The sequence below is a fragment of the Callorhinus ursinus genome, unplaced genomic scaffold, assembly GCF_003265705.2.
Source record: "Callorhinus ursinus isolate GAN/ISIS: 27379988/994484 unplaced genomic scaffold, GSC_fseal_2.0 scaffold2, whole genome shotgun sequence".
Classification (NCBI taxonomy): Eukaryota; Metazoa; Chordata; class Mammalia; order Carnivora; family Otariidae; genus Callorhinus; species Callorhinus ursinus.
The window spans coordinates 24,656,835-24,681,887 of NW_027397064.1; the positions used below are offsets into that span (position 1 = coordinate 24,656,835).

At 38.9% G+C, this 25,053-nt stretch overlaps 1 protein-coding gene across 2 annotated transcripts in view; it reads left to right on the plus strand.

Moving 5' to 3' along the window:
- Positions 1 to 393: 393 nt before the first annotated feature.
- The window catches only part of LANCL1 (LanC like glutathione S-transferase 1), a 41,369-nt gene continuing 16,709 nt past the window's right edge, over positions 394 to 25,053 (plus strand). The window contains exons 1-4 of one of the 2 annotated variants that reach the window (XM_025892275.2): positions 394 to 492; positions 804 to 900; positions 4,615 to 4,732; positions 21,471 to 21,678. In XM_025892275.2, the coding sequence (XP_025748060.1) occupies positions 820 to 900; positions 4,615 to 4,732; positions 21,471 to 21,678 (407 nt within the window). In that variant the 5' untranslated portion in view covers positions 394 to 492; positions 804 to 819. The other variant, XM_025892277.2, reaches the window with a different exon arrangement.

Here is a 25,053-nt window from a genome sequence, read left to right on the forward strand (position 1 = left end):
TCAATATACCCTGTTTTTTGTTCTTGATGCTGCTAATGGTGGCAGTGGTGTTTTATTTTCTTTCTTTTCTGAAACAAAAGAAAAAGTCTGGAAGGCCTCTGTAGAGACATTATCCTCCCCATTTTATTCAGTCTGAGCAGTAGAAATATGAATACGTTCAGGCCTCAAAGCAGTCTTTTTTCTTCTCCAGATAAATTCCTAATTCTTATGACTCAACTGGACCTGAATTAATTTTTTTAAATAAAAAAGTTAAAAGAGAAGAAAGGCAGGAAATATCGGGCACATTTGCACGTTACTCTAAGCTCCGTCCCCACGCCATCTACCCAGAAATAAACCACCGGGCGTGATACTTTAGAAATCACCCTCCTGTCTCTTTAACAAACTCTAAATGACAAGAGGGCGGGCCTCCAGAGTGTCGAAGGTTCTGATTGGTCCGGCTGACAGGAAGTGGGCAGTGAAAGCATCGCATCCCTTGGTGTCCGAGGCTGCAGGGTGAGAGGCCGAGGCCTGGCCGGGCTTCAGGACACTGAACCCGCCGCAGCTTCAAATCGTGGGAGTGGGGACGAAGGGTGCAAAACGGGGTCCCTTCATCGCGGTTGGAGCTGGGCCCTGGCAGCCTTTTCGCGGAGGTGCAGCGCCCTAGCAGCCGTGCCGCCGTGGGCCTTGGGTCCGCTTAGACCACCTAGACTGCGCAGTGGCCCAGGAGCTGGAGGGAAGGTGTTGCGCGGGCTCTGGCCGCTGCCTTCGCAACACGGCCGAGGCCCCTGTCTCAACCTAGTTTCTTTTTTTCCCCTCTTCTGCAGGCTCGCTTCCGGCGTCATGGCTCAAAGGGCCTTCCCGAATCCTTATGCCGATTTTAACAAATCCCTGGCCGAAGGCTACTTTGATTCTGCCGGGAGGGTGAGTTTGGGATACATCTGCCTGCATCCCTACCTCCAGCCCCTAGTGTTGAGAAAGGAGCTCAGTTTTTGCCTGAAGGAAAGGGATGAGCATCCCCCTTTAAAAATATACGTAATTTCAAGATAAATATATAAAATACATGTCAAAATAGGTAATTTGAGTTCTACTTCTGTAAGAAGTCATTGTTATTAATATTCATAATTGAAGTAGCCTCAGTCATTAGTAATTTATAAAAATTGGCGAATATGTCGTTTTTCTGTGATTTGGCATTTTTGATCAATTTTGGTTTGCTTTTTAAAGAGAGGGGAGGAGGGGCGTCTGGGTGGCTCAGTCGTTAAGCGTCTGCCTTCTGCTCAGGTCATGATCCCAGGGTCCTGGGATGGAGCCCCACATCGGGCTCCCTGCTCCGCGGGAGGCCTGCTTCTCCCTCTCCCACTCCCCCTGCTTGTGTTCCTGCTCTGGCCGTCTCTCTGTCAAATAAATAAAATAAAATCTTAAAAAAAAAAAATTAAAGAGAGGGGAGGAGTCCTGGTGGTATGTCACATATGCCATGTTATTGCTTTATATTTGTATGCAAACATGGGCGGGGTCAATGCTGAGAGTAAACGGGGATGTGTGGTAAAGACATCTTTAAACAAAGTGCTGAGAAAAATTAGGGACATAGGCCTGAAATTCTTCCTACTTCTGCCACTCTTTGCAGGACATCCCCACAGCTTGGGGGGTGGAGAGCAGGGTGATAGTAACTTAATGTTACTTATAAGCCACAGAGCAAAAGAGAAGCTGGATGTAAGGTACCCCACAGGCCTGTTTGAGTGAACATAATTCTCTCATGCCTCTTTGAGTGAACGTAATTAAGAGGGAATACAATTCTTTTTAAGAATGCCTAGCTGAGAAATTATAAGAGTGTGTTAGGTTGGAAGAGTGATCTCTTTAAAGTACACACATTTTTTTTTTAATTCTACCAGTTTATTTCTTCTAAACTCACCATACGAAAAGCGCTTCACATGAGATATAATCTCTATAATTAGAGATTTCGTATCTGCCAAGTTAACTTTATGTGGCTCTTTCAGTTCTTCCCTGGAAACATTTGTCATAATGGATTAATTTAACATCAGTAATACAAGTAGGAGGAATGAAAGAGCTGGAGAAGAGTTGTAGGATAGAAGAGTACCAAAATACATAGGAATCGAGTCAATCTGATTTTTTTTTTAAGATTTTATTTATTTATTTATTTGAGAGAGAGTGAGCTAGAGAGGGAGAGAGAATCTGAAGCAGACTCCACACTGAGCGCAGAGCCCGACTTGGGGCTCAATCCACAACCAGGAGATCATGACTAGAGCTGAAACCAAGAGTCAGATGCTTAACCGACTGAGCCACCCAGGCACCCCTGATTTTTTTTTTTTAAGACCAAAATTGAACTACACAAGCAAAGCTTCTTTTAATGATCTGACGTCAGATGACTTCCTTTTAGCTATTTGGACCTGTGTTCTGTCTACCTCTGCAGATCCTGATTTTTTGTCCTGTCTTGTTGGAGGAAGACCTGCTGTTTCATGCAGACTTGGCAAAGAGAACGCTTGAGGGTTTATCCTAATGACAGAAGCCTTCAATAAAATAGAGCTCACTATTCAGGCTTTTTATAAATTAAATCCTTTTACAAATTTAACCATTTTAAGAGAGAAAAAAAGATATTCACACATTTAAACTCTGACCCAAAAATAATAAAGTAATTTATCACCTAACACATGGTTTTGGACAAATTCCAGAAAGAAACTAGCATACCAGTTCTAAAATTGTTTAATGTTAAACATCAAGATTCAGACCCTGGAGATCTGTCCTCCTTAATTTGTTAACACATTTCAATAAGAAATTGGTCTGTTTTCTGGCATCCATCAGAAAAAAAGGGCTTTTGGAGACTACAAATTATTGCTAGAGTTTAATTTTGTGGTCTGCCAAAGCAATCAATATTCTCTGGCAGGTCACCTTTATTAAATGCAGTTATGTGACAAATAGAAAGTAACTTCCTTTCCTGAGACTGAGGTGTTCTCATTCTTGGTCTCAAAGTAAGGCCAGGCAAGATGATAAATTATCCATGATCTATGAACAGAAGATGACATGTTCTCATATAGATGTACTCCTCTGTCTAGTTGAGATTTATAGACCTTTTATATTAATATTGAAGTGTATTTTATTATTAAATGTATTTTCAAGACTTGTTGAAATCTTAACCTCTTGGCAGAAATTGTTAAATAATGGGAGCGTGTCAGTCAAACGATGTGGTTTCTTCTTCAGAGTGTGAAATAAGGGATCATGGTACTTAAGAAAAATTATCCAGATGTGGTTGATAGTCTGATTTGCCTTATCAGAGATGCTCTTCAGAAGTAAAATTTAATATATTTTATAATAATTCTGATACTGCCTTCTTTCTTGTTCCAGTGTTAATATGCCCTCTTTAAAAAATGAGATGATGATGTTAACAGGTAGTAGTTAGGTTTGTTTTTATAATCCTTACATGGTGAAGTGAAATGTTTGTGCCCATGTAATATTGCCCAACATTGTTTTGAAATTTTACTGCTCTGTAAATACAGGGAATCACAGCAGGTTTCTAAAATTGTGGAGAGATACAGTAAAGTGACCTTTTAAGACACTTCATGATTCAGTGTATACAGAACTTGCAAAATATTTTTCAGTTGCCTTTAGGATGAATAAGAGTGCTTTTGTGGACCTCACAGTTTGCCCAGCATCTGTGGGCCTTCGTATGGCCTTCAGTACCCCACAGCCCCAGCTTTCGTGTGCTTTTTAAATCCATACCCAAATTATTACTTGTTATAGACCCTTGGACTGCTTAAAATTATAAAAATATCAACAGTTACATCCCTGAATGTGAGAGACCTTAGGCACACGATCTCACTTGATCCTCAAAGTACCTTTTGAAATTGGTGGGGCAGGTACTACTATCCTGACTTTATAAAGGTAATTGAAGCATAAAGAACTTATGAGTAGAGCGCGATCACTCAGCTAATGGTGGATAAAGATGTAGCCAGCCTCATTCATTGGGCAGTATTTATGAAGCCCCTCCTCTGCTAGGCACTGTGCTAGGCATGGGTTTTGTGCTGCTAGGTCTGATGTTCTTGCCACTCTGCCTGAGCCTCCTGATGTCCGTGAATTTATTTTGACTTTCTTATGCTACTTCTACAGTTTTTAAAAATTGTTTATCCATTTTTTATAAATGGATTTTTATAAATGTTTATCCTTATTTTTTAAATAACAAAAGCAACGAGAGTGTTTCCTTAGGGAATTAACATTGCTGCTGCTTGAATAGCTGGAAAATAGCAAACATCTTCTGACTTGTGCTTAATTTATTAAGATGACTTTTATTATAATAAAAAATATCGGCTTAAATAACAGATGCTCCCTATTAACTGGAAATTACTGCATGCCAGTTTTTCATCAGCAGTCTACTTTAGTATTTAATTATAAATTTGATGTAAGACATTTAGTTACAAAATATTTCCTGCCTTGAGTAGGAAAATGTCATAGCATTTTAAAGTTTTATATAAATTTGTGGTTATTAAGAATAAAATAATTTTCCAGTTCTCCCAGGCGGTAGAAGTGGCCTAAGTGGAAATGAAGTACCCTCCTGTGTTGATAGCCTGTAGTCCAGGAAGTTGAGCGGTCCATATTTTTTGATACTTGTTTTCCCTTTAATATCTACAGCTGACTCCTGAGTTCTCACAACGCTTGAACAATAAGATTCGAGAGCTGCTTCAGCAAATGGAGAGGGGCTTGAAGTCGGCAGACCCCCGGGATAGCACTGTTTATACTGGCTGGGCAGGTAGGAAGTGCTGACTGTGAGCTGGCATAAGCAACGTAGAGGAGAGCCAAAGCATCACCTTGGGAGAATGTCTGACTGACTGGGACACCCTCACATGCTTCCTGTGTCTGTGAATGAGTAATTGCTTCCAGGAGAATGTGGTGCTCTCAGCCTCGCCTTGGGATTTGGGTCTCTAACAGTGCTCTGAATCTAGGGCAAGGGAAGCATATTCATGGAATTCATACCTGCCACAAATTTGGATGGCTGCTTGTGGAAAGAAAAATTGATGTTTAGCATTACTTAGTTAATTTGGAGATGGAATGTCAGTGGGAAGAGTTGGGAAGAGTCCCAGAATACAGTGTGTGAAAGAGAAGTAAGGAGAATTAATCCACAGAAAATAAAACATGCCCAGATGTGTCATTTTTTTAAAAAAAGTTACCACATAACAGGGATCCATACGTGAACATAGAGTAAACCAGAGATTCCATGAACTAATCATCTTAATAGTCACTGCTGGTTGGTTTGCATTCACTGTTTTGCTAGTCATTGAGAGGTTGGAGAAAGTTTGGGAAGAAATAGTACATAGATGTCAAAGAAGTGAGACAGACAGATGAAAGAAGGAACGTTGAAGAACTTCAGTTAGTTTACTAATGAAGAGAGACAGAAAGATAGCTTTATAATCTCAAAGAAGCACAGTTTAGAGACTCAGTGTTTTCCAGTTACTCTGAAAAGGAGATAAGGTGGAACAACCTTTCAGCTCGAGGAATTTAAATTTCATTTTAAGGCAATGGTGCTTGTCATGAGCATGCAGGTTCCTGAGCCTCACAGTGGAGATAATCAGTGTCATAGATCTTGAGCAAGGCCCAGGAATATGCATTTTGCAAGCCTCAGTGGTCCTGATGTAGATAGTCTTCTATGGACTGCACTTTGAGAGCTTTTCTCTGGCAGGAATTTACTAAAAGCAAACCTTTTGGTAATGGCAAGTGATTCTGTCCTTGTGAAGACAGGAAGGCAGATAAAAATCAGAATAAAATTAAACTCTCAGGGATGTTTAAAGTCAGTATTTTATAAAGTAAGAGGAATGGACTAGTTAATGTTGGGCCCTCCCTCTTAGCTTAGTTTTATGATTTGGGGTGATTTTAGAAACTTAACACATGATGTGTTAAAGATGAGAATAAATGTGAAAGTATTTTGCTTCAAGAAGGAAGTTATAACAACAGTTAACATTTAAGTGAACATTACTATTCTCTATTTAAAATTATGAGAATTTGAACAAAATAGGACAGGTACAATGCGTGGTTATTTTTAGCTTTCCTCTTGATTTCCACATTGTTTAAAGCCCAGACTTGTAGATCTTTTCCTAATAGGAGTTTTTATTATTTTGTTATTCCTGGCAAAAAAAAAAAGATACTGAGACAGATGGCTAGATTTAATTCCCTGTCTATAAAAAGAATGAATTAAACCTCTATCCTATTTACTCATTCAGGTGAGCTTATATTATTACATATTATAAGGTACCTTGCTTTAGGGGGAAAAGAAGTAGAGATTGACTTCAGTTTTGAATTAATAGTTTGACAATGTTAGGGAAAACCATCAATCGGGCCCTCTACTGCCAGGGCTATTTGAGAAGCTAAAGGTTAAATAGAAATGGAAATGGAAAAGAAATTTGACTCCAAAGCAAAATGCAAGTGTATTTATAAATTTTTTGGCAATATGAGTTAACAGTGTCATCTCCTTTGAATGCCAGTATCCTTCGATTTTTTATCTTTAAGTATTTATGAAACTTACTGCTGGCTCCTGAAAGCAGTTTATATGGCAAGTGTCTTAGGCAAATTGGCATACTAAGCAGTTTAGATTGTTTTATGATATAGCATAAAATCTGCCAGATAGATTTGCTAATGGCTTTTGAGGCAGGGGTCCTGATGTCTCTTAATTGAGCTCTGTTAAAAAACCATTATTCCCACATAAAATGGACTGTCTCCTCCAATGTTTTCATAAGTAAAATGCTTTTCTTCCCCTGCCAGTGTGTAGACAGTCTAAATAGCATGAAACTAAAGTTTCATAAGAAACTAAGCTAATTTGACACATAAAATCATGTCAATATCTTTTCTTCCCATTATTGTATCTTACCAAGTATGGTGTCTTTATTATTGCAATTTTATTGCCAGAAAATGCATTCATAAACACTTTAACACAATAAAAATACTTGCTGTTGTGTGTCAAAGCGGTGTTTACATAATTATGTGTAGATTTGTATGTTACTGTGTGTTCCCCATATTATCTTCCAAAGAGTGATACCTTTTAGAAAATAAGGATTCCATTTCTTTTTTTTTTTTAAAGATTTTATTTATTTATTTGAGAGAGAGAGAATGAGAGATAGAGAGCACAAGAGGGAAGAGGGTCAGAGGGAGAAGCAGACTCCCCGCTGAGCAGGGAGCCTGATGCGGGACTCGATCCCAGGACTCCAGGATCATAACCTGAGCCGAAGGCAGCTGCTTAACCAACTGAGCCACCCAGGCGCCCAAGGATTCCATTTCTTTAACTTTGTTCACCAAATTTAGTGTCATATTTTTATAAATATCTTGTTGCTAGCTTGTCCAAAATTATATTATTTTGGGAAACACTAATTTATTGTAGAAAACCTTTAAAACTTGATCACCTTCTTCAGCATGGGTATTTATTGAGCATTTGTTGTCAGTCTACAATGAAAGCTTTTGCAAGTTATCATTACGTAGTTTGTATGAGAAAACTTCATGATTATTACTAATTAGAACTTTAAATTAACATCCTATTTTGTTAAGTTTCATTCCCCAATAGAAGTATGATCTGATAGTTAATGCTCCTTCAGATAGAATTAGGATTTAGAATAGGGTTAGGTTCTGCTGCATATACCCAAAAGAATCAAAATTGTGGTGACTTAAATAAAATTATTTTTCTCTTATGTAAAAGAAGGCCAGTGTAGTCCAGGGTTGATACAGTGGCCTCAGGATGTCAATAGGAGCCCAGGTCCTTTCTTTCTGTTCCATCATCCCTTAGCCACTGGCTTCTACCCCTTGGCCAGATAGCTGCTGAAGATTCATGCATTTCATCAGCTTTTCAGGCTGCAGAAAGGAAAAAGAGGCAAAAAATGCATTCCTTCCCCCTGGAAGCCCCACTCCACAATTCAATTCTACTTACGTCTCATTGGCTGGAACATAGTTACATGGTCACACCTGTTAGCAAGGAAGGATAGTAAATGTAGTCTATTAGCTGGTTATGTGAACTTGGGGATAAGACCTAGAAATCTCTGCTATTAAGTCCTATATAACAAGAAAAGTTATCCTTTTTTTTTATTCCTATATTTGCACAAGGCATTTGGACAATGAGCCTTATTTTTTCCATCTGCAAAAAGATTTCTAACGTCTGTCCATTTGGGGGGACTTTTTGTCTATACAAAAAGTATTTTGCCTGTTTTGTGTTTCTAGGGAGACTCATATTTGGAATTTGTTTCAAAATACATATTTTTCAAAATTTATTCATTTTAATTTTGTTTTCATTTTAATAAGTAAGAGTCTTTTCATAAAGCCACCATAGAAAGTATTGTAGGAGTGCCAAATCATAAATAATTTTTCTAGAGCTAAGTGTAACTTACTTCAAGAAAGGGAGTGCAACTGGTTCTAAACTTAATACTGTGAAATGTTAGCATTTTCTCAGCTTGACTGCACACTTCTCTGCCTCCCTTCCACTTCCCCTCAGACTCTTGTTTGCTTGTCACAGGATTATGAAGTTCTTAATTTGTTTGTACCATGCATTAATACATAGTAAACCCCATAGTCATATGATTGTGTTTCTGCTTCATGACTATAAAAAAATACAGAGGTAGGCTGCCCAGTTTCATAAATACCTCATCCATGTTATGACTAGATTAGCCTCAGTTGCTCACTTGATTTTGGAAATGAAAGGAGTTTTAGTAAAGAGATGAAGTACCCATGTGTTTTTAATATTACATACGTACTTAAAACTGAAAAATTGGACTCCCATCATTTTTCCCATTTTCTGGTCTTTTTAGGAAAAATTGAAACTAATAGTGACAAGAGATGTACTAGAATTTCTTTTACCTGCTATATATACCTTAGAAAGCACTGTGTGCATGATGCTTTATTGGTAAGGGGGGTGTGTACAGGTTTAAATAAAAATTTAGAAGAAGCAAATCACTGCTTTAGAAAATACAGTCACTTTACAAATTGTTTTACACCTGAAATCATCTTGGTTTTTATGGTAAAATGGAAGCAGAGGATATAACACAGTGATGAGAACAGTTAACATAGGCATTTAATCGGATTCAGACATCATTTTCACTAAAGCCTACATAGTCACTCCTGTGGGTTGTCAGTGCAGTTTTACAATCAGTATTCCCGACTTTTAAATATTTTTATTCACAAGAGAGAGGTAAAATGCCTTGACCCTAGGAAAGAAAGGAGGAGAGAATTTTTCAAACCTCGTACCTGTCTCGTATTGGCCAATGAGGCAGTTATGGTAATAAATCGCTCTGGGGTCTCATGCTTATCCAGGAATGAAGTATTGTGAATAATCAATTTTGTAGACAGTAATTGAGAATTAACAAATTACTACTGATGATCAGAAACAAGAATTCAGTAACTTAATAATAAAATATATTGAGTACATTTTGGTTCCCAAGGGAATGAGGATCATCAATATGTAGTTTCATGATCATTTTACTGTTAAAGGACAGGCGTAAAGATTAAAAGTGATTGCCATTAATAAAATGTTGGTAGTATCGACATTTGAATGACAGAAGCCAGAGTGTGTGTGCACGTTATCTCAGTGACTAATGTTATATGCCAGACACCATTCTAAGTGCTTTGCATTAATTAACCTAAATCTCAGAACCACCCTATGGCATGGATACTATTTGCATCCCCGTTTCACAGATGAGAAAACTGAGGCAAAACAAGGCTGAGTACCTATCGAAGGTTACAGAGCCAGTAGTGAGAAAGTTAGGATTCAGCACCTCAAGTCTAGCCTAGTCTTTCCCCCGTGAGAGTGTTTGTCCTCATCTGTGTGTATTTACTGTCCACTTCTACATCTGGGTTTACTCCATACATTTGGTAACTGAAGGTCTACTCATAACCGTAAGATGGAGTGATTTGAGCAGTGATAACGTGATGATACTCATGCTATACATTTTAGAAGTGGCTAATGACTAGTCAGTTTTAAGTGTTTGAGAAAAAAATTAAAATAGATGAAACATGAAAGGAATTTGGAAAGAAAGAGGGAAACACGAGTTAGACAGGCAAGAGTAATTACTATTTAAAAGCCTATAGGAAGAAGTTATTTGGGATTGGACGTAAAGTAAACCCTGGAAAGATTTATGGGCATTTGCAGCCAGAAAAATGAAATCTCCAGCATTTTGCTACAGAATTTGCTTCCATGCTTCCTAATCCTGAAATAATATATTCAGCGTGGTTTCAGGATAGAAAATTAACTGGGCCAAAACAGAAGCTTTTTCTCATAATCGCTTGTATTTGAAAAGGCTTGTTGATCTTCGTGTATGAAGTATCACCCATAGTCTGAAAACAGTCAGTAGCTCTTACGGCTGTTAATAAGTGATATTTGACATGAATAGGCCCAGTTGTTTTCACTGACAACCTCTTTTATAAAATTTAGTACATTGAAGTGTAATGCATCATGATATTGATGTATCACATATGCCAGCAATAAGCACTGAATTGTTCCTTCTCAGCCATAATCCTTGCCTGGTAGATCTACCAAGAGTTCTTTATAGAATGCGCTCCCAGCTTGGGAAGCAAGGCAAACATTTGGTTCTTTAGATGTTCCATCAAGATCTGGTCTTTATACCTGTGCACATAGCAGCAGACAGTGCAGAAAAAGAACAGGCATGGAAGCCCTTTAAGATCAAACACGATGGCCAGTTACGGAGTGGTCCTAAGTGGTGTTCGGGAATCTGTTGGGACTCACAGCCCCTGCGTTTGGGCTGCTCTGGGTTTTGTTTCAGGTAGCTATAGGTTCCAGGAAGGAGGAGATTTTAAAGTGCCTTATAAAATAGAAATTACAAAACATTGGTGAGGAATTGTTATTATAAAGAATTAAATGAGCAGATGAAGTATTCTCATGTGAGAAATAAGCGTTTAGGAGAAAAGATTGCTTCCCTTGCTGATAACATAGTAGAAAAGGTAAGTAAACACAAGCGATAGCAGATCTCACTAGTGTCTTTAAGAGAGAATGAGGGAAAGTGCCATCCTCATTTAATTTCATTTTTTCCCACTCTTAACTATGATGATTCCTAAGGGAAATGATGATCAGCTCACACTCAAGGAAAAAAAAAAAATACAGGACTCTAGGGGCTTTAGTTCTAAAAGACATAACCCAATCTTCTATAACCAACTCACAAAGTTAATGAGGCTAAGATCAGCATATATTTCCTCTCTTCAAGTATTAGATAACATTTTAAATAAGAGGATATGCAGCATAATCCCTGGAGTAATATTAACTTGCGCTCTAAATGCAAGTCATTAAAGTGTTTCAAGATGCTGTTCCTCTGATCTGTCAAATGTATAGCCTTTGAGCTACAGCCTTAGCATGTGGGGCTTAGTTTCTGCTGATACCAGACTTAGTTGAAAGGAATCACTCTGGCCAGGTATCTTTTCTTTGCAATTGGTCTTTTTATTACATAGCTCTTCAATCAGAGCCAGCATTTCATTGTCTAATTTGAGCCCCAGCCAAGTGTCCTTCACCTTCATGAGAAGCACCTATGCCTCCCAGCCAGAGCTGTCAGGGCAAGCAGAAGGAATAAAGGGCATGGATCTCCACTGGGTTAATTAGAGCCCCTCACAGTGACCACTAGGTAGAGACCTGCCCCAGAATGCTGTCTTTCAGACTGCACTTTCTCTGAAGTTGATGTCATTGTACTGTAGGTTATCTCACGTGGCTTAGCTATAGGCTTGAAACAGCTGTAGGGTTTAAATGCTACCAGTGTGCTTGGGTGAAACACTGAGAGCAGGAAGAAAATGTTGATAGATCAGAAGAAATGGCAGGAGGGAAAGAAAGAAGACAATATCTAAGCAATTTGCCTTTTACAGACGACACCAAGGAGGCTGGGGCTGTGTTTTGTCATTTTTATTCCAGTAACTTGAGCATTTAACACAGTGCCAGGTCCATAGTTGGTGCTTAATAAATATTTATTGAATGAATGAGTGAATGAACTGTCTGCCATTACTATTCTATAGTATACCACCTACACAAATTAAAAACAATAAAGCAAACTAGGTGGAATGAGGAAAGAGTGGAATTCAACTCATTTCATATGTCTTAGGATGTAGAAGAGTCAGTCACATCTCCTTCCCTTGCTTCTGGTCCAACTGAGAAATGAACTCAGAAATTAGAGAGGGCTTATAATATCTGCTTTATACTTGATAAAGCTGGATAGAGAGCCTGTTGTTTAGACCTGGATGTAAAATGGGTTTCTTCTTTTTTGCTGCCTGACTTGAACTTACCTCCTTAGACTCAAACAGCATCTGGATAGTACAAATATGAATTACTACATGAGAAAAAGGAGAAAAAAGAGGGAACACCTAAAGACAGAAGACTCCCAGAAAGCTCAAGAGGAGGGCCAGATGGCACATGTATAGAGAACATTTTTTTAGTAAGAGGAGCCAGCAAGGGTGGAGAGAGGCAGGAAGATGGGAAGACTGTGCTTCCCTCTGTAGTCTTTTTCAATCGGGCATCAGAGATGAGGCAAAATGACTGATGCAGCACTGGAAATTCACAGTCTAATGGGGTTGGGTATTTATTGAGTAGTTATTATGTGCTAGAACTTGCAATAATCAGCATGATTCACAGTAACTATGGAGTAGCTACTGTTATTTCCATTTTATAGATAAACATGCTTAGGCACAGAGCGGCTTAGTAAATGAGGTAAAAATCACACAGTGAGTTACTGGTGGTTTCAACCCCAGACATTGATTCCTGAGCCTGAGCCCTTCATGACTACTCTATTGAAAGATTTATCACCTATCAAGGGCAGTCTAAATAAAAGACTAGGAGCACTTCCTATTTTGACAGTTGTGAGGCAGGGCACTGAGGGAAGGAGGAGGAAAGTATGAGGTCTCCTTTTTTTTAAGTCTATTTTCCTATTGGACAGTCAGCTCTGGAAATACATAGAAGAGAAAGGAAGACACATCTTCTGAGTGCTTGTTTGCCCTATTTTCTACTTCTTCGTTTGAGAGAACACTATTTAATAAATGGTGCGAAGTCACAACTGGTTTTCTCCCCATGTCACCTGTATTCAAGTACTTGGAGAGCAGCAGCTGTTGATGCTTGTGATGCTTGACTTTAAGCCGACAGCTGAGCAGATAATGCTGGTCCAGTGTTTAGGTACAGGCTTTGTGGAGAGCACTATGCACAGTAACGACAGTGACTGGGAATGGGAATCCTGCCCTAAAGAAAACGGTTTTTTTTTTTTTTTTTTTTTTTGAGACGGAGGGAGGAAAAGAGATGGGGCAGGGCAGAGGGAGAAGGAGAGAGAATCCCAAGCAGACTCCCTGCTGAGCGCAGAGCCTGATGCAGGGCTTGATCTCATGACCCTGAGATCATGACTTGAGCCGAAATCAAGAGTCAGATGCTTAGCCAGCTGAGCCACCCAGGGACCTCTAGACAACTGTAATTTTATTGAAAAAATAAAAATGCACTTAGTCAGACATCCTCACAAAATTGAGAAACCATTACAAAATCGTGTATCAGAAAGTACCAACGTGATATAGAAAAACAGGTGATCATACTATATGGGGTTAACTAGAGAAAATGGTCACTTATATTTTCATAAATCTGAAAGGGAAAAAAAACATGGTAATTGATAAACTTTCAAAGTGTTCTTTTACTAGGGAACAGTTTATTTGAAACTACCCATCATCCTTTTAGGGAGTTCCTATTTCCATATCACTCAAAACTATTGAGACCCGTTCTTGGGTATTAGCTGGTACCTCTCGTGACTCCAGCAGTATTTCAATCTGAGCATGACTTTTCCCGCCAGAGTACACGAGGAGAATCTTTAAAAGACCTTGACCTTCAAGGAAATACCTTGTAGAGAGGAGGTACCATGGCAAAGGTTCTTACATCAGTGCAGACTGGTTGTAAAATAAATGAACACTGTTAAGGAATAATCTCTAAAGTGCAGAATTACAGACAAGTGTTTTTGAGAGTTCATACATCTGTGGAGATTTTTATCATGTCCACATACATTTGAGATGCACGAAGGTCTTGATTGGTCAAGATGAATAGGACTAATGATCCCTCAGAAATTCAGAGGCTTAGTATTAATTACTTCTCAACAGCTGGCTATATTTCTAGCACTACTGGGGATAAGTAGCTGAGTAAGGAAATTGCAGATTTAGAAGTGTCCCTAAGCAGTTTACCCTCCCTTCCCAGAGTAATAGCTGTAGAAGGAGACAGTAGAAAAATCTAGTTCAGAGCTTCCATGCTAAAAACCAGGACAGATTCCTATTACCGCAAAGTTTTCTTCGGTCCTTATGGTATCGTTTTTTTTCTTTGAAGTAAATTAGTTGTCAGCATTTCAAAAACATTTCTAGGATGAACTGTTGGGGCAGTGCGAGACTTCCTGAACTTCTTACGCACAATGACATCGATCTCTGGTGTTCAGAGCAGACGGAATTTTTAATTTTGTTTACTTTTAATTAACTCAAAGTTTTCTAGACACTTATGGTTAGAAGCTGTCATACTGGACACCACAGTTGGAAGCAACCAAACAAGCTCTGGGAGTTGGTAAGATCAAAGTAATATATGTCTGGATTTCTTCTGGCCTCTTGGACCAAAAAGGAGGGATTTTTTGTTTTTGTTTTTATTAAAAGCATCCCCTACCTACATTGTATTAGTGAGTCTTCTAGTCCACTTGCTCTTAAAGTGCATCAGAGAATCACTGACTACTCCAGGAGTCACATCATTCCCCACACCTTTGGAGGACATTTGTCCAGCCTCTCTTCCCTAAACTCCAGATGCATCCAGCTGCCTATTTAAGCTCTCCACTTGGATGTCTGATGAACATCTCAAACCTTCTCTCTGCCTCTTCCCCACTGCCGGGCCCTGTGTTAGACATGTCTAGTGCTCACCCATATCTGGTGTCCCTCTTTCTGAACTCCTAGGAGGGTTAAATCTCTCAACTTCAGTGTCATTAGGTAAGGCGACCTCTTCTAGTCCAGGGGCTGCAGGGGGAAGCAGCATGTGTCGCTTCCAAGCCAAAGCCTATAATTGCTGGTGTGAGGCCCTGCAGCAACTCTTCATGTGGTACCTATCTGGATCCAGTTCCCTAATAAAGTCCTGCATGTTCAGTTCCTTCTTGGAGGACCTGGACTAACACATAGGGTTATCTTTGAAAAATGCTTTTTGGGGTGCCTGGGTGGCTCCATTGGTTAAGCATCCGACTTTTGATTTCAGTTCAGGTCTTGATCTCAGGGTCGTGAGTTCAAGTCTCACACTGGGCTCCATGCTGGGCATGGAGCCTACTTAAAAAAAAAAAAAATGCTTTTGGGGGGAATACTACTCCTTTACATAAACCAACCATAGATTAGTATCAAGCCTAAATTTCTGTGTCTGGTTTTTAATAATTTGAACCCCTAAGGAGTCTGTCCTTACTAACCATGTCATCCCCTAGCCTTCCTATCCACATGGTCTTGCTCAGGTGATTCCACTTGCTGGGAGTACTATGCACAGGCTCTATTTCAGCCTTCCCCTTTTGGTCCACACCCCATCCATACCTTCTTCTCCTTGATGGTATATTTTTCCCCCTGCAATAGAGGGAATACTCTCTCCACCTCTGTCCATTCTTTCTCCATTAAGCCAGTCTCCAAAGTTATGAATAACTAAAGAATGAACATGGCATTTCTAAAACATTTACTGACTTCACCTGCTTGATTCTAAGAGGCACTTGATTGATTTTTTACTGATGTGAAATTTATCTGGATTTGCATGGAAAATAGAGGTAGTGTCCCTATTACAACTTTCCTGTACCCTTTAGGAAATGAAGTACAACCAACCAGAATAGGAATAGTCTCTTATTCCTGAAGGAGAGTACTCATTACTTAACAGAATTAGTTATCCCAAATGCTTTATTGGTCATCTTTAATGAGTTTGGGATTAATGGGCAGATAATGGATTAGATTTTGCTTTACTCATTTCTCAGTGTATTTCTCTTCATATGGATTATTTTTCCATTTAGAATATGCCAATAAGTTTAAGTCATATATATGAGCAAATCTAACAAGACAGTAAAATTCAGACCAAAAAAGCATTTGTTTTCGTAGCTTAATCACAGTAGTTATCATAGAGTGAACCATCTAAGAAATAGAATATTTAACATCAATTTTATGTCAATGAAAATGTCAAAATCCCTCCAGATTTAAAGGGGGGTGAGGAGCGGGGTTTTTTTTTTTTTTCTTTTAATAATCCTAAAACGAGTTGGAGCATAGTTTTACAATTAAATGCAATCAAAACTTAAATCTCACTTCAGTCTTCTCTGTTCTGGAAGAAAAGGTGAAAGGGTAGAAGAAGGAAGCAAATCTCCTTTATCCTACCTTTTGCTTAGAAAAATAATATAGAAGGAAATTTTATCCACTACTCAAATTTAAGCCCAGAATACTCTGGGTAAGTAGCATATCCTGTGATAAAAAAAGGAAACATTAAAAAGATTAAACTCTATACATCATCCTGTGTTGAGTCTCATGACCAGTTTTGATGGTTATCCTAGAAGCTAGTACAGTGTTCTCTCTCATTATGTTAAATGTCCTTTAGAGACTGGAATCCTACTTGCTAATGAGATTATGAATAGTTAGAACTATAACCCTTCCCTCCCAAACTTGACCCTTCCCTAGAGGCATATTAATATCTTTTTGGATGAGAAGTATATTAAGCCTTGCAGTACTATTTGACTCTTTCCATGAAGAACAAATTTATTTTGGTAAGAATTACATTTGAAAAGTTTATTAAATCATTTTTTTAAGATTTTGTTTATTTATTTGAGAGAGAGAGAGCACAAACAGGGGGAACAGGAGAGGGAGAAGCAGGCTCCCTGCTGAGCAGGGAGCCCAATGTGGAGGTTGATGCCAGGACCCTGGGATCATGACCTGGGCCGAAGGCAGATGCTTAGCTGACTGAGCCACCCAGGCACCTCTGAAAAGAGTTTTTAAAAGCATAGACAGAGGTCAGGGCTGCGAGTATATGTAAGGGGACTGGGTGAGTTTTCCCTGCCGAGCCCTTGAGGTTGTATCTTTTTTTTCTATTTAATTTTATTTTATTATGTTATGTTAGTCACCATACATTACATCACCAGTTTTCAATGCACTGATCCACGATTCATTGTTTTCGTACAACACCCAGTGCTCCATGCAATACGTGCCCTCCTTGATACCCTTCACCAGGCTAACCCATCCTCCCACCCCCCTCCCCTCTAAAACCCTCAGTTTTGTTTCTCAGAGTCCATAGTTTCTCTTCGTTCATCTCTCCTTCTGATCCCCCCCCCCGCTTCATGTTTCCCTTCCTTCTCCTAATGTCCTCCACACTATTCCTTATGTTCCACAAATAAGTGAAACCATATGATAATTGACTTTCTCTGCTTGACTTATTTCACTTAGCATAATCTCCTCCAGTCCCATTCCTGTTGATGTAAAAGTTGGGTATTCATCCTTTCTGATGGCTGAGTAATACTCCATTGTATATATGGACCACATCTTTTTTAATCATTCATCTGTTGAAGGGCATCTTGGCTCTTTCCACAGTTTGGCTATTGCGGACATTGCTGCTATGAACATTGGGGTGCATATGGCCCTTCTTTTCACTACATCTGTTTCTTTGGGGTAAATACCCAGTAGTGCAATTGCTGGGTCATAGGGTAGCTCTGTTTTTAATTTTTTGAGGCACCGCCACACTGTTTTCCAAAGTGGCTGTACCAACTTGCATTCCCACCAACAGTATAAGAGGGTTCCCCTTTCTCCACAACCTCTCCAACATTTGCTGTTTCTGGCCTTGTCAATTTTTGCTATTCTAACTGGTGGAAGGTTGTATCTCAATGTGGTTTTGATTTGAATTTCCCTGATGGCTAATGATGATGAACATTTTTTCATGTGTCTGTTAGCCATTTGTATGTCTTTGGAGAAGTGTCTGTTCATGTCCTCTGCCCATTTTTTGACTAGATTATTTGTTTTTTGGGTGTTGAGTTTGAGTTCTTTATAGATCTTGGATACCAGCCCTTTATCTGTACTGTCATTTGCAAATATATTCTCCCTTTCTGTGGATTGCCTCTTTGTTTTGTTGACTGTTTCCTTTGCTGTGCAGAAGCTTTTTATCTTGATGAAGTCCAAATAGTTCATTTTTGCTTTTTGTTTCACTAGCCTTTGGAGATGTATCTTGAAAGAAATTGCTGTGGCCAGTGTCAAAGAGGTTATTGCCTATGTTCTTCTCTAGGATTTTGGTGGATTCCTGTCTCACATTGAGGTCTTTTATCCATTTTGAGTTTATCTTTGTGTATGGTGTTAGCGAATGGTCGAGTTTCATTCTTCTGCATGTGGCTGTCCAATTTTCCCAGCACCATTTATTGAAGAGACTGTCTTTTTTCCATTGCGTATTTTTTCCTGCTTTGTTGAAGATTATTTGACCATAGAGTTGAGGGTCCATATCTGGGCTCTCTATTCTGTTCCATTGGTCTATATGTCTGTTTTTGTGCCAGTACCATGCTGTCTTGGTGATCACGGCTTTGTAATATAGCTTGAAATGAGGCAACGTGATGCCCCCAGCTTTGTTTTTCTTTTTCAACATTTCCTTGGTGATTCAGGGTCTTTTCTGATTCCATACAAATTTTAGGATTGTTTGTTCCAGCACTTTGAAAAATGTCACTGGACTTTTGATCGGGATGGCGTTGAAGGTATAGATTGCTCTGGTAACATAGACATTTTAACAATGTTTATTCTTCCGATCCATGAGCATGGAATGTTTTTCCATCTTTTTGCGTCTTCAATTTCTTTTATGAGTGTTCTGTAGTTCCTAGAGTATAGATCCTTTACTTCTTTGGTTAGGTTTATTCCGAGGTATCTTATGGTTTTTGGTGCTATTGTAAATGGAATCGTTTCTCTAATTTCTCTTTCTACAGTTGCATTGTTAGTGTATAAGAAAGCAGCTGATTTCTGTGCATTGATTTTGTATCCTGCCACATTATTGAATTGCTGTATGAGTTCTAGTAATTTGGGGGTGGAGTCTTTTGGGTTTTCCACATAAAGTACCATGTCATGTGAAAAGAGAGAGTTTGACTTCTTTGCCAATTTGAATACCTTTTATTTCTTTTTGTGGTCTGATTGCTGTTGCTAGGACTTATAGTACTATGTTGAACAATAGTGGCGAGAGTGGGCATCCTTGACATGTTCCTGATCTTAAGGGAAAGGCTCTCAGCTTTTCCCCATTGAGGATAATATTCACTGTGGGTTTTTCACGGATGGATTTTATGAACCTGAGGAATGTTCCCTCTATCCTTATACTCTGAAGAGTTTTAATCAGGAAAGGATGCTGTAGGTTGTATCTTTATTTCCCACCTTGCCAGTTACCTCTCAGCATTCAGTATTACATGCAAAGGTGATGTTTTGTGCATAAATATTGCTAAAGTTTGGAAGACCATAAAGATTGGGTTCAAGGCTTCTAGCCACACACAGTTCCCCATTTTTCTATTAAATTAGGGCATGTGGGACATACAGTATTGAGGAGGCATTAAATGTCTTTGACTTCCATATTTGTCTTATACCCTGGACCTAGACTGATTTCTAGAAGGCTTGTCCAGGAAACTTTTTCGAATTGGCAGCAGCACTCCTCACTTGAAACCCTTTTCATCATGGGTGTTTTGTGACAGGAAGTAGACACCGTAAACTGCAAGGTGCAGCAGATTGCTTAATCAAAATATATGGACACTGAGGCCCAGAATGAGACAAAGGAGAGAACCAGAACCTGAGGTTGTAGAATCCCAGAAGCTGGAGAGAGAATTCTCTGCTGATCAAAAAGAAAAAAAGTTTTTCATCTAAATGAAATATTGTGCACTGGAAAAATGACTACCTGTTTGTCGTGAGAAATGCATCCAGCCTTACAATTGCAAACTTTAATGGAGTTTGTTTGTTAAAGATTTAGGCCAAGAGGAATTGATAATGAGAGAGAGACAAAGGTCTAAAAAGGGAAACAATCATTGGGCTTGTATTTAATCACTTCGTATTTTCTCAGACCTCAGTCATGTCATTATCTGGCTGTGGTGCTTACAGAACTTAATTAGGGGAGTTCAGGCAGCAATGGGAATAGGAGGCCAAAATGAAAGGGTAACAATTTAAACGGATCACCAGCAGGTGCCTGGTGTGGATGGAGATGAAGCCATTTAAGAACCTAATTGTAGAGGAAGCTCTTGACATTGATCATTTGTGAAAAGGAGATTTTTCTTTTCTTATATATGTGGTTTTGTACACTTATGTCTACAAACCTTCAGCACTGGTACGTCTGATCATCAGCTTGTGGAATTACTAACACCAATCCACTTTGAAAGAGCATGCAAGGTTATTAACTTTGGCAGGAAATGAAAATTTGGCCTTAATATACATGTGAAATTGAATTGTCTGTAGCACAAAGCTTTGGAGATTACCCATGCAAAATGAGAAAACTATCTAAATTTAAAATTGTCCTCAGTACAGTGAAAAGTAATTTTGCAGACTGCGTTTTTACTGCACTGAAATCCATGAAGAGATGGGCTCTATTAATTTAGATTTAAACAGAGACTCTGTATCTTCTAAAAATGGTAAATGAGATGGAAAATGTACTTTAAGGGGAGAAATGAGTTTCTGGAAATGCTGCAGGCAAGCAGGTTCTCTACTCCACATCTCTGAGTCTGCCCTGAGACCAGTCGGCTTCAGAGGGAAGGCTCTATCTACTGTGACAGGCATTTGGAATAAGGACATTCAGACAACACCTCAATTATATATATAGCAGGCTTCAAGAACAGGATAAAGAAGCAAGTCAAGTACGGCCCAAAGCAAGAGTTATTGGCAGTTTTTACACCATAATTCCTAAAGTGGCCGGGTCCTTGGCAGAGGAAAAAAAAAAATTAAGGAGGGATTGAATTTATTTTCTCAGATCTCACTACCTCACAGTAATTTTCTTCTAATCTCTGCCTGGAAAGATACCGGAGTAGGGAATTTGGTTACTCGACCTACCTTCTCACTCAAAAACTTAACTTCTTTATAAGGAGAAATTGAGTTTTTCACTCCCTAGTCTTTACATTTTTTTTTAGCTCACAAGAACAAATATTACTTGTTTATTGATTAAAGTAAATGATTATTTGTTAAATAAACAGGTGACTGTTTAGAACCATGGTTTTGATAACCTGTCATGTAACCATCAAGAATAATACATGAACACACAAGAGCCAGAGGGACAAGGATTCATAATAAACTTAGGTTAGAGTTCTCCGAGGGTCTCGGAGTGTCTATTCTTTACGGTTGCAGTGATGAAGAAACAGAGTGAATGCCTCTGTCTGGTTCTTAGAGCTGCTCAGTAGTAAAGCTGTGTCTAGAACTAAGGTCATCTGAACTTAGGCATAGTTTACATATGTGTTAGGGTTTATCAACAATCAACACTGCGGAGTTGGCAACAAACCGAAGTAATGCAGTCAGCAGCCCATTCCTCATCTTCATGTGATTTTCTTTCTGCTTCTCAGGTATCGCTCTGCTTTACTTACATCTCTATGATGTGTTCGGGGACCCCGCTTACCTCCAGATGGCACACGGCTACGTAAAGCGAAGTCTGAACAGTCTGACCAAGCGCTCCATCACCTTCCTGTGCGGGGACGCAGGCCCCCTGGCGGTGGGCGCCGTGGTGTACCACAGGATGAACAGTGAGAAGCAGGCGGAAGACTGCATCACCCGGTAATCACGTTTCTTTTCGAGGATTATTATCAAGACGTCATTACATATTCATTCTGTATGTGTGTTAGCAAAAGAACATTTTAGTGAAGTTACTTTTCCCTCAGCAGTAAATCTCACTACTGTCATTTGATCACGTCACACCTCATTCCGATGTAGTTAAGGAACAACCAGTAAAATTCCCTATTTTATTGTAAGATGTCATGACACTGAGGGGCGCCTGGGTGGCTCAGTTGGTTAAGCGACTGCCTTCGGCTCGGGTCATGATCCTGGAGTCCCGGGATCAAGTCCCGCATCGGGCTCCCTGCTGGGTGGGGAGTCTGCTTCTCCCTCTGACCCTCGTCCCTCTTGTGCTCTCTGTTTCTCATTCTCCGTCTCTCAAATAAATAAATGAAATCTTAAAAAAAAAAAGATGTCATGACACTGACCCACACCAGATCAAACATCAGTTTTATAACAAAAATGAGATCAGAAGCCTAATCCTGGGATTACTAATCCAAGGTGCTATCCAAGATGCTATCCAAGATCAATAATTTGAAAAATGTGGTTCATTTCCTGTGATGGGCTGGGAAAGGCCTCCTCATGGACTACAGACTGACTCAAAATTGCTTTTCTTAGGAGCCAATAACATGCAAATCCAGATTTTTATCTTTAATAGAGATCGGGGAAGCCCACTAGAAGCTTGTGAATTATGAAGAATTACTAAACTTGTGTACTAATAAACTACAATTATTGTTTTACTAGAGTTTATTGAGCACAAAGAATTCTGTTCAGAATTCTGGCAGCCACGCAACTCTGCATGCAGTGCTGTTAGGCTCCCACTGAGTGTGTCCACATGCAGAGAGTTGCAATTCCAGCAAAGGCTTTTGGTTGTGTTTCGTTATTTAATAGCCTTTACTTTATAGAGCAATTTTCAGTTCACAGAAAAATTGAGAGGAGGGTACAGAGATTTCCCATATACATGCATAGCCTCCCCCATTATCAACATTCCCCACTGGAGTGATACACTTGTTACAATGGACAGGCACATATCACCCGAAGTCCATGGTTTATATTAGTTACATTAGTTGCATCTTGGTGTTGTGCACTCTGTGGGTTTGGACAAATGTATAGTGACATGTGTCCATCATTATATTGTCATACAGAGTAGTTTCCCTGCCCCAAAAATCCACTGTGCTCTGCCTGTTAATCCCTCTTCCCTGCTCCCTGACCCCTGGCTACTGTTGATCATTTTACAGTCTCCGTAGTTTTGCCTTTTCCAGAATGTCATAGTTGGAAATATTACAATATGTAGTCTTTTCAGATTGGCTTCTTTCACTGAGCGATACGTATTTAAGGCTCCTCTGTCTTTTCATGGTATGTTAGCTCATTTCTTTTTAGCACTGAGTAAAATTCCGCTGTCTGGATGTACCATAGTTTATCCATTCACCTACTGAAGGACATCTTGGCTGCTTTCAAGTTTTGGCAGTTATGAATAAAGCTAATGTAAACATCCAGTTCTGCAGGATTTCGTGCAGATGTAAGCGTACAGCTCCTTTGAGTAAATATCAAGGAGTACAATTGCTGGATCGTATTGTAAGGGTATGTTTAGTTTTGTAAGAATTTCCAAACTATCTTCCAGAGTGGCTGTACCATTTTGTATTCCCACAAGCAATGAATGAAAGTTCCTCGTGCTCGTGCTCCACATCCTTGCCAGGGTTCTAGATTTTGGCCATTCTAGTAGATGTGTAGTGGTATCTCGTTTTAATTTGCATTTCCCTGATGATGTATGATGTGGAGCATCTTTTTATATACTCCCTTGCCATTAGTATTGCTTCTTTGGTGAAGTGTCTGTTAAGGTCTTTCACCCATTTTTTAATTGGGTCCAGCAACATTTTAATCAGTGATTATCTCCAGTTTGACCATGGTTTTTGATTCCCACTACTTTTTCTTATAAATTTCTATTAGAATGGCATTTTCATCACTGATTTTGTTTGTGGAGGCCCTTTGGTGAATTTTACACTGTGCAGTGGTGTGTATTTCATTAACAGGCTTTTGGCCTAAAATTCTAGTAACTAGAGTTTTTTCTACCCCTCAAAATTTTATTATGAAAAATTTCAAACATACAGAAATGTTGAAACAGTAGTGAATACCTATATATCTACCCACATAGATTCTACCATTAACATTTTCCTATACTTGCTTTATCACATATCTAATCCATCTATCCATTTCAGAATGAATTACAGACATCAGTACCCTTCCTTCTAAATATTAAAGCATATATATTGTTTACTAGAGTTCAATATCTGTTTAGTTTTCTTCTTTTCATGTAAAGTTTATACACAATGTGCTGCCCAAGTTTTATGTATATTTGTTGAGTTTTGACAAATGCATTGCAACACAGAAACTACCTTTCTATTTCTTTGTAGCCAGTTTAAAGCCATTAGCCACACATTTGCTTTAGAGGCTCGGACGGAAGTCTCATTCAGTGAGTCACTCTTAAGTATCGCAAAAATAAGCCATAGTGGTCCCAATGTTTTACATGTAATGCCAGCCTTTCTCAGTGTATGTGCAGCCAGATAGTAATAGTTTGCTGTGTGAAAAATAAAAACAAGATTTAGGTATTCAGACAGGGGACTACGTATTTAAGGCTCCTCCATGTCTTTTCATGGTATGTTAGCTCATTTCTTTTTAGCACTGAGTAAAATTCCACTGTCTGGATGTACCATAGTTTATCCATTCACCTACTGAAGGACATCTTGGTTACTTTCAAGTTTTGGCAGTTATGAATAAAGCTAATGTAAACATCCAGTTCTGCAGGGTTACTCAAAGGAGCTGTGCGCTTACATCTGCACATCCACCTTTACTGGCTGCTCAGAGTCGTCAGGAGCTTTTGACACATGGGTGAAACTCTGGCGACTCTAGGGAGTAGAATTTGCCAAACTTGCCAAGTAGGTAACCCTTTTCCTCATGACATTTTAGAGCCTACTGTTGTAAGAAACCATCTTTGGGGCACAGTACCATATATTAATATTGGTTTATTTATAAAACACTCTTAAAAGTAAACTAAAATTTTTTGATACCTTGATAATAAAGATGTTTTTGTTATTTATAGCTTTTTGAAAACTTTTACAATGTTTCAACAGTATTTTATTTATAGCCAGTAGATTTGTTAAGATTAAATATATAGAATGCCGATAGTGAAAATAGGCCATTTATGGCCACAGTTTTGATTTTTCAGATTTCTAGAGTTCATGGCAGAACAGGAAGAAAAAAGGAATTATGTGTAAATTGCTTTCACATCTCCTCCCTTTTAAGGGAAAAATCTGTAAGTTTTTGCAACTCAATTGAAATGATTTGATGTCATCAGATATTTAATAAACCTACTTGGTTGTT